At 43.4% G+C, this 14,076-nt stretch overlaps 1 protein-coding gene across 2 annotated transcripts in view; it reads right to left on the reverse strand.

Annotated features, from left to right (window-relative positions):
• Window positions 1-14,076, reverse strand: part of LOC142583227 (serine/threonine-protein kinase 11-interacting protein) — a 97,612-nt gene that overhangs the window by 78,568 nt on the left and 4,968 nt on the right. Inside the window, exons 4-6 of one of the 2 annotated variants that reach the window (XM_075693598.1) lie at window positions 12,527-12,625; window positions 6,333-6,401; window positions 6,099-6,228 (exon numbers count right to left, since the gene is read on the reverse strand). In XM_075693598.1, coding sequence (XP_075549713.1) covers window positions 6,099-6,228; window positions 6,333-6,401; window positions 12,527-12,625 — 298 coding nt within the window. Of the gene's footprint in view, window positions 1-6,098; window positions 6,229-6,332; window positions 6,402-12,526; window positions 12,626-14,076 lie in introns of those variants that run through there. The other variant, XM_075693599.1, reaches the window with a different exon arrangement.

Consider the following 14,076-nt stretch of genomic DNA (forward strand, 5'->3'; position numbering starts at 1 on the left):
GTTGTGAGAAAAACTATGGTGGGGAGGCCAGTGGCCCTCCCCACTACTTTCCTCTATCCAGTTGTTGATTGTGTTGACTCGCTTAACTGTTCTAACAGTTCTTCCTGCACACTCGATCGCATTAACAAGCCCCGGCTGTCAAAATTCAAGAATGGCACTGCTATAACAACTGCAAATAGCGGTCACGGGTGGTAAGTGGCATGCGATCACTGCCGAGGCATCGCTTTGGTGGCCCCAAAAGGGGTCTTTTAAAAAATTGAAACTCAACTCCACCTTCTGAAGGTGGTTGACCAGCGAAGCTGTGTTGGGCGGCATGGCTGTACGACTGAACATACAAAACAGAGTCACAGAGAAATGTTTTTCAGCCGCACACGCACATGTGCTACGAGAAGGTTCGCATCACTTGTTCTTCGAATCGTATTCCATTGATTTCGGGGAGAGATCGTTGTCGAACTTCAGTCTGTCACACAGCCGGCAGCTCGATCCAAAGTGACGGTCCAGAAGGGATCTCTGAAAGCTCGCAATGGCACAGGCAAAGTTGCTACGTCTATCGGTGGCGGCGGCGCTGTCTCGACGCCATCTTTTGCACTCGGCGTCGACGTTGATGGTTGCATTCAGTGGCACTACGGTGGCTAGAAGGGGGCAGTGTGATGGGCGGCATATCCGAGCCGTGCAAAGGGGAGCCGCAATGAGCGATGAAATTTCCCAGCGCCGCTAGGGGCGCTCAAGCGCACTGGTGTGCAAGGACAAGCCACCGCTCAGCCCTTGCCCGTGTAGCGCCAGCGAGGTCTGCAGGGCAAGTGTAGGCGTGTAGACCATGTAGGCCGCACTTGTTTGCACATCGATCCTCATCACTGGGAAGCTGGGAAGCATCGCGCATGTTCCACTGCAATTATTTTGAGGCGCATAGTGCGTGATATTGTGCTGTTTATGTTCTATATATTAGATAACTCAGCGTGCGCCCATGGCTTCGAAAGAATGAAGATGTTTTTTTGTACCCGGGTGCAGAAGCAGGTATGGAATGTGCAAAGCCAAGGCCTCCCTTTTTAGACCGCCTAAAGACGTAGCAAAGCGTGAATTGTGGTCGCGACTCACAAAACATCAACAGAGAAGTTTTATGCTTTCAGTGTGCGTGATTTTATGCAGTTCTTGAGCAGTCTAACACTCTGCCAAGTGGGATGTGAGCTCTATCGCAAAGAGCTCACTGCAAAAATGATCCAGTTTGTGGTGTTAACTAGGCTGCACTTTTTACATTGAACAAGGACAAGGCTCTTCAGAGGAAATGCCAGAACCATTTGAAGTTAAGGAGAGTGAAGTAGAGCTGAGCCTGCTGCTGAGCTCGGTCTAATGTGTGCATGTTGATTACTGGATTACATAATAAAGTGTTTCCTCTCGTCTTGTGGACCTGTACAACAAAAGCAGTGATGGAAACTATTTAGTGCATGTTGAGGTTCGCCAAGGCTACCACATGTGTACCTAATTTTTTTTACAAAGCTAAAGGTTTTTAAAGGGCATGTTGCTGGTGCATGCGGACACTGATAGTAAATTGAATGATGCAGTGATGTTGTTCCCCGGTTTATTGCACGCAGCCCCAGCTTTGTTTTTATCTGTTTGCGTGTACAATTTTCTCTGCGCCCAATGGTTACATCTGCAGAAGATGACCAAATGCAGGGTGTCTACCAAGTTCACATTTCCAAATTCCCTGAGTTTTCCAGGTTTTCCCTGAGTGCCTTTGAAAAATTCCCTGAGTGATGCAAAACTATGTTTTATGTCAAGACGCGCTGAAACCATACTGCCCGATGCTGTCACTCTCTCATAAACATATACAATTTTTTTTTAAAAAGCCGACTTAAATGCAATTCAAATACAAAGGAGTAGCATTTGTGTTATTCAAGAAGAGAATAGAAGAGAGGGGTTAGTAAAATGCACAGCAAAACAAAATGTATTAGAAAAAAATTGCAAATGGAGTCGGACGTTCTCAAATATGAATAAAAAGGATATGCAGACAGAAGCAAATATTTTAGAATATGAGTTATTTCTATCAACTGATAGCAAGCTCAGTGGTACGAGGCCCAAACTTTGTCACAATTGAGATTCTGTCTCAACAGGTCGTAGGTCAACCTCAACTGTCCTGACATACTCTCAGCTCACACACGATGCCTCAGTGTTGTGTTTCACTGCTTTAAAGAGCTTATTTTGGCTTGGATGACGGATACCTGCATCTCGACATCAGCCAACACTTCGTTTTTTGAGCTCAAGCTCCTTCAAAACGGCAGCAGCACGCTTCCTTTCCCATTCATTCCTCAATGCGTAGGTCTTTTCTGTTCTTGTCCTCCTTATGCCACTCATTTGTCCCACGGACCATTTGAAGCATCTTCTTGGTCAGTTTCACAGTCCACGTCTGATTTTTCTAACTCCCTAGGGGGCGCGAAAATGTCCGAAAAGTCCGCCAGTTGGAAAAAAGAAATGCATGCCATTTACTGCCCTTAAGGGCTCAAACCGCCACAGGCACATTCGAAAGCGCTCTGAAGGCCTGTCGGCACACGTATTAGGCATGTCGGTGCTCGTACTGTGACAGGAAATACTGGGTGCACGCATGTACAATTAAAGAATACATACTGTGTCCTGTGGCATAGCCCCTTCCCTCGCTTCTTATGCTTCACTGCAATACTTTTGAGTATGCTTCACTAAGTAACATTTCTGTACGAAGGCGAAGCTGACTTTCAGAAACCGGCATTATGTAACGCACCATGCTTTCCAAGCTTCTAAGTCAATCGCGAGGACACAAAGGCGGAATCCGTGCCATTGCTGACAGCAGCGAATCTTTTTAATAAAAAACACGACACCCAACGGCAAGAAGCTTCATGGCGAATGTCAAAGCAGCTAGGTGTAGCGTTGGTGCAGTGGTGGCTATGGCTGCCGGCGGATCTGCGCGTGAGAGCGCCGGTTCGAGGCGGCGAGGTAATAAAAATGGCAGCGGTGGTGGCTTTGATTAATACTGTTTCAGACCTGCGGTCACGGAAAAACGTTCGGAAAATCGGATGCCGAAGAGTTCTTGTGTCCGAAATTTCTAACGTTCTGATACATTGACTCTAAGGGTATGTGGTGGTGCCGCGAAGCCATCCAAATTATCGGAAATCCAGAAAGTCGGTTGTTGACTGTACACTGGCAACTCCTCCAGCCGACGACAGACAATCAAAGATGATTCATTACGATTCCTGTCTCTTACTCGAGCCAGCATTACCGCGACTTTCGATCCTTTCAATAAAATTACAGCCAATTTTCCCTGATAGAGGCACAAATTTCCTGAATTTTCCCTGAGTTTTTCCAGACTACTCAAAATCCCTGAGAATTCCCGGTTTTGCCGGTTGGTAAGCACCCTGCGAATGACAAAAGTTGAAAGTGGGCATTTCGGGTTGTTTGGGCTCACGGTCCATGTTCGCATGCGCTAACACCATGCAGGCATATTAGTAAAGACCAACTCGTCCAGAGTGGCCTTCAAATGCAATCCTCCTTTTTTTAAATCGCATGGCTAAACATCTGCTGCATATTCCTGTGTTGCAAAGAACATATTTTTCCAGTCTGCTTTCCTAAGGAGTGTCACCCTTCTTAATAATGCATCTATGAGCTGCAAACACTTTGTGATGTTTGCATTGTGCTTTACATTAAAAATATGAAGGCGACATGCATGATAGCTGTCACGCGCCACCCCTTCAGAAGCCGTGAAAGCTGCACACCAGCTGCAAGTAGCGCCATCTACAACTTTCATCGCTCCTCTGTGCAGCGAACCGGCTCCTGCCCATCACGCTGCCCCCTTCTAGCCACCATATCAGCACGGGCATGTTCTTGTTGTTTCACCACCACGTAGGCAGCATGACGTCAACAGTAACATTCCCACTGCTGCTCTCAGCGTTGTTCCTTGTACATTTGTTGTTCCTCGGGCTTATGAACCACTCGCAGCCCTCCCATGGCAATGTCGGAATGAAAATGAGCCTTTATGCCCTTATCAGAAAGGCACTATGTCACAGACACATGGTGTCAGACCCAGGTGGCCGCTACAACCCCGCTTCGATGCAAAAGCTGTCTCTTTCCCTCTGTGGCCGCCAAACACGCGCTTCGATGCGAGAGCATTTGCTGTCCCTTTGTGGTTCCACGTTGGAGACAACTGCATCACAGACACAGGGTTTTAGACACAGATCCTTAGAGCTTTTTTCCCCTTTTTTTCTTTTTTTTCTCACATGGGCATGAGATTGTGCCGGTGGAGTTTTCGGCATACAGGCAACAGACCGGCGGATGGACGGACAGACAAATCAGCTAGCCATAGCCATATCCAGCTTCGCTGTAAACAGGTGAAAAGGTAGAGAAATCCAGAAGAAACGCTGGGGTGAGGTGGCCACAAGCATCTTGCCGTGTACTTCTCACTTGCTTGCATGAGAAAACCTTGTGTCCGTCAGCTTTTCTTATTTGCCTCTCCTTCTCCAAGGCATCCAGGTGTTCCACATAGTGCAGCGGAAGGTTCCTCACAAAAACGAAGCACCAGAGGGACTGAATCATCTGCAAGGCCACCTGCTAGGACAGCATTAAGGCAGCCTACCCTACTGCATCATCAATGCCGTTGTTGCTGTAGCTATCTAATGTAAGCATGTTCGCGACGATCACCTTATCGGTTAGAAGCACTTTGTTTCCAAATCTATAGCACTGCACTTTCTTTTCACTGGTAACGTCCTGCATTGCTGATGATCAGTGGGCAGATCAGCCATCTTCCGTTTCTGTGGCGAGTCAAACGAGGCGGAGAAACCATGTGACCAGGAACAACTTTGGTGCAACCAACAAAGACGATCACAAGCAACTTAATCTGTTGGCAGAATTGCGCAGAATGAGGGGCCAGCGAGCAATCTGGGAGGTATCTGGGAGCAGTGCATTTGGTGCGGTCCATTTGTGTTTTGGAGGGTGGTGTAGAGTAGAGCTATTGGCGCAGCCCATTTGTATTTGGAGAGGTGGAAGGGCAATGGGAGAGAGGTGCATGAGGCTGGCGATGCAGAGAAAGCTGGTTGGGGCGGCAGGCTATCATGCAGTGGTTCAAATTTCTCTTTTTCTTTTTTCTTTTCAAGGATTTCGCATTTCATTATTTTTCAGCATGGATACCCAGCAGCCAGACTTTAACATTATAACCAACAATGCGGCCTGGGGGCCTTATAGTAAGAGGGTTATTTCACCATAAACATACACAAGTTGACGGTGCAGCATCTTCTCATTGTTATAACCAATACATTGTTAAAACTGATATTGTTATAAGTGGATTCGACTGTATCGCTTTCTTTTCTTCACAATCATGTCTCTAGAGCACAGGTCTTAGTAACTGCTTTCACCACTCCTTATTTCCTTATTGCTCACATGCTTCACTCAATGACGGTCACATGGCTTTGACATGAAGGAGACGCAGTTGAACCTTGCGATGCTGAAGTCACTTCTGACATGAAAATACTTTTGTTATAAGCATATACTTACGACATGCTACTACCAGCAAGAAAAATTATGTAGTATTTACTTTGTTATATCTGACAATCTGTTATAGCGAGGTCTGAATGTGTTGGATGAAAATTTACAATCCAATTCTGGGGGTTTAAGTGCCAAAACCATGATATGGTTATGAGGCACGTCATAGTTGGGGACTCCAGATTAGTTATGACAACCTGGGGGTCTATAATGCGCACCCAATGCATAGTATGCAAGTGTTTTTGCATTTCGCCCCCATCGTGATGTGGCCACAGCGTCTGAGAATTGGGCCCGCTACCCTGTACAGTATTGGATGGTGATGGCAGCATCAGAATTTCAAATAATCATAAATAATCATATCACAAATAATCAATTAATAATATGACAAATAATCATAAACAACTTTGATCTTTCTTTTTTCTTTGCAAGAGCAGGAGCTTTTTCTTCTTCAACTATTGACATTTGCTTCTCGAGGACCCCAAAATTGGTTCCTTCATCACATGCCACTGTAGTCATGTGACGTAGGGTAATTTTTTTTTCATGCTACTACAAAGCATACACGATAAGTAGGCAAGTAGAAGCTTGAAGTTTACTGCACATACCTGAGGTGTCTTCAATGAAGTTATTCCTCAAGTAAAGCACGGTCAATGCGTCACAGGCACCCGTGTTAGATATGCTTATCTTCTGGATGAAATTGAATGACAAGTTGAGCACTCTGATGTTGTGAAGGAACTGAAAAAGAAGCAAACAAAATATATTCTGTTACGCTTCACAAACAGTATTTGTTAGGGCAGTCCCACAATAGCAGGGTCTGTAAGAAACAGCAGATTCCCAACCTCAACCCCTTTGGCATCAGAGATGGCATTGTTGCTGCAGTCCAAATATTGAAGCCTTGGAACCAATGCCTGCAAAACAGAAAAATGTACATTGTTACTGTATGACCCTATAATTACACGTTCCCAAATGCTCCTGAATCAGGGACTTAGGGAATATTCGCAGTGACTAAGTTTCTCAATGTGCCATGCACATCCAGTGGGCCACAAAAACACCTTTTAGTTTGTTTTTTATAACTTATTCCTTTTTAGAACCGTGCAGCCTAATGTTTAGCCTGCTATGTGGCACTTCAGTCACATGTGCTCTTCGTGCACAACTTCTCATGCATCACAAGTCGGCCAAAGGACGCATCAACTTGCCTGCACCAAATCTATTGATGTGCCAACGCACACAATCTTGTTTCTGTCACAGTGCTAGCTTGCACAGCCAAGTAAATCGAGTGCGCCATGTTGGAGCACAACTAGCCGGCAAGATGATTTGTTTTCTTTTCAACATAGTGTTCATTTTCCTTTAAAAATTTCGCATGCCCATAAATTTGGCAACATTTTCGAATGGCAAAATTTGTGTAGATTAGGGAAATGTAAAAATGAAGGGTTTTGCACTATCTATGCTAGTGATGATGATGTGTGGTGTTTAATGGCGCAAGGACCAGATATGGCCAAAGAGCGCCATCACACAAGATGATGTGTTGTGAATAAATTCTGAACGAAATGGAAAAATTGAGTGCTAATGGTTGAAGTAACATTGGCGTAAAATACTTAAACATCTGCCACTGTAAATAGTGTTAAATGTATAGCTAGCAAAATAATGACAATGACTAGTGTGGTTATGACAAATATAACTTCATTAGACTAGGTGATGTAATAAAACATATCAGTGGAACTAGCAGCAGTGCTCCAAGAGTGCCCTTAAAGGCAAGCACTGATAAGCGAATGCTGCAAATATCCTGGCCAAATGATTTCCAGGATGTTTGCTATGGCTAAAAAGCTTAAAACAGTTTTCAAGTTAAAAAGCAGTTCATTATTAAGAAAAAATGGTGGGTGCAGAGGGATGTGTTCACGATATGCGGAACAGAAATCTTTTTTTCCCTCTGCTTCTATAGCAGGGCATTGGAGAAGAATATGAATAACTCTTAAGAGTATTGCCACACTTACTAAATGTTGGACGTTTGCTGTCCGTCAAGAGGTAAGTGTGTCCCATTCTTAATCTGCGAGCAATCACTTTCTTGTATCGTGCTGCTTTTTCCGATATCCACTGCCCTAGTTTAGGTTTTATCAAGCGTAGTTTATTGGATAACTGGATATCCCACTGCTTCTGCCAGTGCTTATTCAACTTGTGCCGTAAGCATGGTTTAACATCGGTGGCTGCAATGGGTATGTTTGTGTTGGTGTCGCTAAAAGCTACTGAGGTAGCACTCTCTTTAGTAGCTTCATTACCTTTTATGGCACTGTGGCCAGGTAACCAGCATAGTATGATGACTTGTTTACCCATGTAAGCTGAGCACATTAATACACATAGCTCATTAAAGACAAGTGTTTTTAAGTTTTCATATACTCATTAGGGCTCGGACTACACTCAATAAATCCAAGGACACAAAAGCCCTAGTGAGATTCGTTTGCTTGATGTGCTTAACTGCAGAGAGTATCACGTATGCTTCCGCTGTAAAAGTACATGTAAGTGGATTCAATGCACCGGATATTAAAAATGATGGTCCTAGAGCGGCATAAACAACACCAGCAGGAGACTGAGAAGCACCAGTATAAAATTCTGCACAGGAATACTTCTCCTGAAGTTGAAGAAAATGTGAACATATATGTGCCTCAGGTGCTAGTTTTGATATTTCTACGAAAGAGGCATCGGACTGGATGTTCTGCCACTCCCAAGGCAGTGTAAGCCACATAGGAGCCATTGTGACTTTCTCTAGAAGAGAGATGCCTGTTTTTTTGGACAGTGCTTCCAACCGGAGAGACAGAGGAGGCCTAGTGGCTGGGCAGTTACGGAACAGAATGACCGTGGACAAATAGCAAATAACTGAATCGCGTGGATGATGAACATCGGATTTCACCTTCAGGTCCTAGGAAAAACTTAAATATGCCCTTTGGAGATGTAGAGACCATTCGTTGGATTCAACGTACAGGCTTTCTACAGGACTAGTCCTGAACACACCTGTAGCAAGACAGATACCCAAGTGGTAGACGGAATCCAGCATCTTCAAAGCACTAGGCATTGCAGACTTATAGATGATGGCTCCGTGGTAAAGGCCTGACTGTATAAGATTTTTGTACAACCTCAAGAGGCAGCTTCTGTCACTTCCCTAAGAAGTGCAGGACAAGAGCTTCAGTAGATTCATTGTCTTCAGGTACTTTACTTTCAGATATTTCAAGTGTGGGATAAAAGTTAATTTAGAGTCTAAAATGAGGCCTAGAAATTTATGTTCATGGCTCACAGATAGCCGCTCTCTATTAAGATCAATAACGAGGTCTGGTATTACACCTATTTTGTTGGAGAAGAGAATGCACATACTTTTTTGAGCGTTTAGTTTAAAACCATTCTCATCCGCCAACTTATACAATTTATTCAAGCCAAGCTGTACTTGTCGTTTGCAGATATTAAGAGGACATTATTTGTAACCTATTTGGATGTCATCCACAATTACAGAATAAAACATTGTACGTAGTATGATAGTATGGAATGACTTCATTTTTAGAATAAACAGAGTACAGCTCAGCACTCCACCTTGTGGTACACAAATCTCCTGAGTAAATGGACGAGACAGGACATTACCAATACAAACAAACAATGTGCGGTTTGAGAGATAACTTTGAATCACGTTTAGCAAGCTGCCTCGTATACCCATTAAAGCCAGGTCACGAAAGATTCTGAAATGCGAAGTAGTGTCATATGCTTTCTTTATATCTAAGAATACTGATAAGAAGAACTGTTTGTGCACAAGCATCATGGATATTTGTCTCAATTCGGAAAAGGTGATCTGCTGTGGATCTACGTTCCCTATAACTGCACTGCAAGGGATCTACTGTTTTGTTGCTTTCAAGAAAATGGATCAGGCTCCGGTTCGTCATTTTCAAAAGGTTTGCACAGGCAACTTGTTAGAGCTACAGGCCTATAGCTGCTGGCTGAAAATGGGTCCTTGTCCTCTTTTAGAATAGGTATTATAATTGCTTACTTGCAGGCAGATAGAATATAGCTGACACAGAATATGGCATTAAAAATTGATAAGAGTGTTTTGTGTGCTTCGGGGTGTAAGTGTTTGGTCATTTTGTAAACTATTTAATAGTTTCGAGGGGCCAATTTATTACAACAATTTAGTGCAGCCTGAAATTCTGCTATGTTAAATGGACAGTTGTAAGGTTAATTTCCATTTTCTTCCCGATTCAGAGGGAGTCGCTTTGCTTATCGCTGGTATCTCAGGACTGTATCGAAGTAATTGGACGAACTAGAAATGTACTGAAAATGTGCCCCTAAAGGATCAGCTTGGTCCTCAAGGGTGTCTTCTTGTGCACTACTAAAGGTGAAGGATGAGTTCAATGGCCTTTAATTTTGTTTACCCTCTTTCAGGCTTTTCTTTCGTCTGCATAAAAATTTAGGCTGGAGGTGCGTTTTTGACAACGTTCCCTTTTGGCTCAGCGGTGCATTCTTCTACCTTCCGACTTAATTTTTTTGAAGCTAATCAAGTTCTCAGTAGTTGGAGAGTAACGAAGATGACTCCAAGCCTTATTTTAATTTCTGCAAGCTTCCTTACATTCCTCGTTCTACCAGGGAACATGTCGTTTGGAGGACGATCCATTTGTTTCGGGGATAACCCCCCCCCCATATTGACCCAGCATTAACTATATATGCTGTCAAATATTCCACTGCATCACCAACAGGAACTGTAGGGATGTGATCCCAGGTCAAATGCATCAGCTCTCTCTATCGTTTCCAGTTGGCACAGTCAAATTTCCACTGAGGCAGATGTGGAGAGTACTCATCACCTTTTGTTAATTTTAAGGCAATTGGGAAATGGTCACTCCCGTATGAATTTTCGATCATGTTCCACTCCAGGTATGGTACAAGTGTGCTTGACGCTATACTTAAATCTATAAACGAGAACATTTTGTTCGCCATGTTGTAGAATGGGGGCTCTTTCTTTATTTAGCAAGCATGCACTTGTAGAGAAGAGGAAGTTTCCTAATTAGCGCCCTTTTACATCCCAATGAGAATCGTCCCAGTGGGTGTTATGTGCATTTAAATCGCCTACTACAATGTAAGGCTTGGGAAGCCTTGCAACAAAGCTCTGGAGTTCTGTTTCAAAGAGTTGATAGTTGGGAGGGATGCACAGAGAACTAATTGTGACTAGCTTGGAAGGTTGGAAGAATACCTGCAGACGCTAGCCATGCATCACCACTATAACCTAATATAAATACCCGAGGTTGGATGACTAAACCAGATTAGCCCTTGCCGCCCAGAATTTCAGAAGTGAGAAGTGAAAAGAAGACAGGAAGGAAGAAACGGCAAGTGAGAAAGTAAGAGGATTGAAGAGGAGGACAAGAAAAGGTGACTGCCAATATCCTCCAGGTGGGTTGATCTGGAGGTGCCATCTATGTGAAGCAGAGGCTGAAGAGGTGTGTTGCGTCCGCCAGAGGGCCTTAAAGGTTCATAAACCCGGCATCGGCTCAACCCCCAGGATCCCGCTTTCCCCAGGCATGGCAAAGCCACACATGGGCACATGTGGGAGAGTCCAACCCTCATTGGCTCAGGTGAATATTTATGCTAATGTGGTATATGCAACTGCATGTCACAAGAAAACCTTCCTACCTCTTGCTTTAAAATTCCTGCTGGATTGTTGCAAGCACCTATGGGCAATCGTTCGAAAACACCAAAGACTAGTAGTGCATGCATTCTGCTCACACTACAGCTTGTCCAAAGAACATTCAATCAGTATTCCTGTTCAAACAGTTAAAGGGTGGGCAGGACACACTGCAGTAATGTATGTACATAATCTTCAAGTAATTTGTGACGATACTGTCACTCAGTTGTGACGGCATGGAAGCCAAAACACTAACAGGGACAGTGAATGAAAGAATCAGCTTTATCAGGTGGACTTACGTCCTGAAAGCGAACACTTATATGATGACCGAAGTTGGTTGTTTAACTGAATCCACTGCTAAAGTCTGCTAGCTCTTCATATAAGAATTATCAGATTCGAGAATTATTGGCACTATTCAAATCACACATACATTCCATTTAGACAGGCCTTTCTCGTTATCAGATTGGTTACAACATTCACGAAGTTTGCAATACAGCAAGCGTGCCTTGCTGTGACAGCACTAACATGATAAAGATAATTCCGTCAACGGAAAAATGTGAGAGCACACACATGGCCACGACAGTGTACATGGTTGCCCACTAGAGGGCACCCAAAAATATTAGTAACAATTAAAGTGTATGGAAGCATTAACCATCAGCAGTCGAGATAAGCAAGACATGTTTAGGCTATTGGTGGAAAAGATGCAGGGAAGAAATTGATAGTACCAAATCCTGCAGGCATTGGTAGCTGTACAAGGTATATTTTTCATGGAGAGAGAAAAGATTCAAAAGCCATAGACAAAATGCTAGGCAGATAAATATCTATAGATTACTTCATTAGCTCAAGCGGGCTAGGTGACTGTGTATTTGTTGCCACCCTGTTCTGAAGGAGATGCCAATAAATAATAATCATCATCATCATTCCATATATTCGACAGTTGCATATTGGCCAAACGCCTTGAATTCAATCATGCAATCAGAATTAGTCAAACCTGGATATGTCAAATTCGAAGGGGATCACAAGAAAGTTCGATATTATACATAGATAATTCGATATATAAAATACTCAAGGGTATTTTACAGCTGCTTGTTCTATGCAATTATTCGTTATATGTGGGTTTGATATATCCAGGTTTGGACTGTACTTTGTCATAACAACAGAAAAAGATACCTGAACCCATGAACTGGAACCCTTATTTCATTAATGCACAAGGCACTGTTCCCAAATTTGCCGTCTTTCGTAGACACCCACGACTCCTACAGGAGACCTGATGCTACGAGACAAAGTTGCACCCCATATAGAGCACATGGGTGAGGCATAACCCCCTTTCGCTCCATTTTGCACAAGCATGTAATTATGAGGTTATCAACTTAACGCAACATTATTTACCAGACTGTCATCCAGAACAGTGATGCCATTGTAGCTGAAGTTGGCCACCTTGATTTTCACCCATGGCTGAGGCACTTTGTTGCGACTTCGGAGGATTTCCTGCACACGGTCAAGCAAAGCCCAGTTTGCAGAATTGAGCACGAAACGTGGAATGCAAGCTAACTAGCGCACGGGATTTGTGCTGCTCCCAGTGCACAAGTTTTTGAAGTCATGTTTTATACACTGCCGCTGTGCTTTAGGCTGGCTGCACGTGAAAGTTTGAAGTATCATTACAACACGAAATGCAGTCAGAAAACATGCAACTAAAATGGAATTTAATATATACAAAAATACTTTAACAGAAACAGGTTGCATGCATACTATTAGCACTTTAGGCTTGCTTGCTATCGACTAATTAATGCAACAAGCTGGTATCCTTACAAGATCTCTTAGACCAGAAGTAGTACCACACTTTATTTATTTATTTAAAGTTTTCTTACAGACCCCGTATGTCAGGTTGTACAGCTACTGTAAGGAAAATTAGAAGTGCTAAGGCAGGGATATTAATAGGGGCAATATCGAGAATGCTGTTCTAGCCCTAAAGTATGCATATGCCATTGCCTCACACTCCTCTGCACCCTTTCTTCAGCTATGTATTTTGTTACAAAGGACTGGATTCTCTGCATTTATGGAAATGCAGCACATTGCGGATGGTGCTGTGTCTACACCAGGCAATGGCATCGCCACAGCACGAAAAGTACAACCAAGAAGACTAAATACTAACTAACTAAGGAAGGAGCTCAGAACAAACTTGAAACTGAACATTCATCTGCTGCAAATGCCTCGTTAACGGTCTGCACCGGTGGCTTGAAAGTGAGACTTGTAGAAGCAGTCTCAGAACACCTACATGCATTGCAAAGCCTGCTTGGTGCCACCTTGTTGCAGGAAGAAGTAGACCGCGAGGCAAAGTCTGACTGAGACTTCAGGCGTGACTAAATACGACTGCTGAACAAGTTTTTCATCATTTATACTGTCATTCATCACTAGCTGTGGCTTTTCATGGGTGGAGTTGACACTACCCTAGTTGCAAGTGCCTCGCAAACTTCGATGATGGCTCAGAGTTCTTGTGTGCTCTTTCAAGCTGATGTTGCCAAGAACCAGCAAAACCTTGCGCACTCAACAGTTATGACAAAGTGGCGTGAAATGGCACTTCCTGAAACACACTGTGTTTGCCGGAGGCCTGCATTGTTTTCACACTCTTTTGAGTGTGGTGAGCACCGTTAGTATGACGAGCTGGCTAGCAGCTCTTGTAAAAACATGTCATTATCCTATAGTACTTTATTTAATATAAACATTTTCATCCATGAAGAGAGCTTAGGTCCTCTGCTGAACTTCTGAGCATGGCTAAATTAAAGAAGGGACTGAATCTGTTCTCAAATTAGTGAGTCTGATTGCAGTAATAATTATTTATCTTCACTCTTGCAGCAATGTGTTCACTTTGTAATAGCTTGCTGTATGGTACACTGCAGACACAGAGTGAAAAGAATAAAGGAAAATGGGCTTATTCAGTT

This window comes from Dermacentor variabilis, chromosome 5, assembly GCF_050947875.1.
Source record: "Dermacentor variabilis isolate Ectoservices chromosome 5, ASM5094787v1, whole genome shotgun sequence".
In the NCBI taxonomy this organism is placed as follows: domain Eukaryota; kingdom Metazoa; phylum Arthropoda; class Arachnida; order Ixodida; family Ixodidae; genus Dermacentor; species Dermacentor variabilis.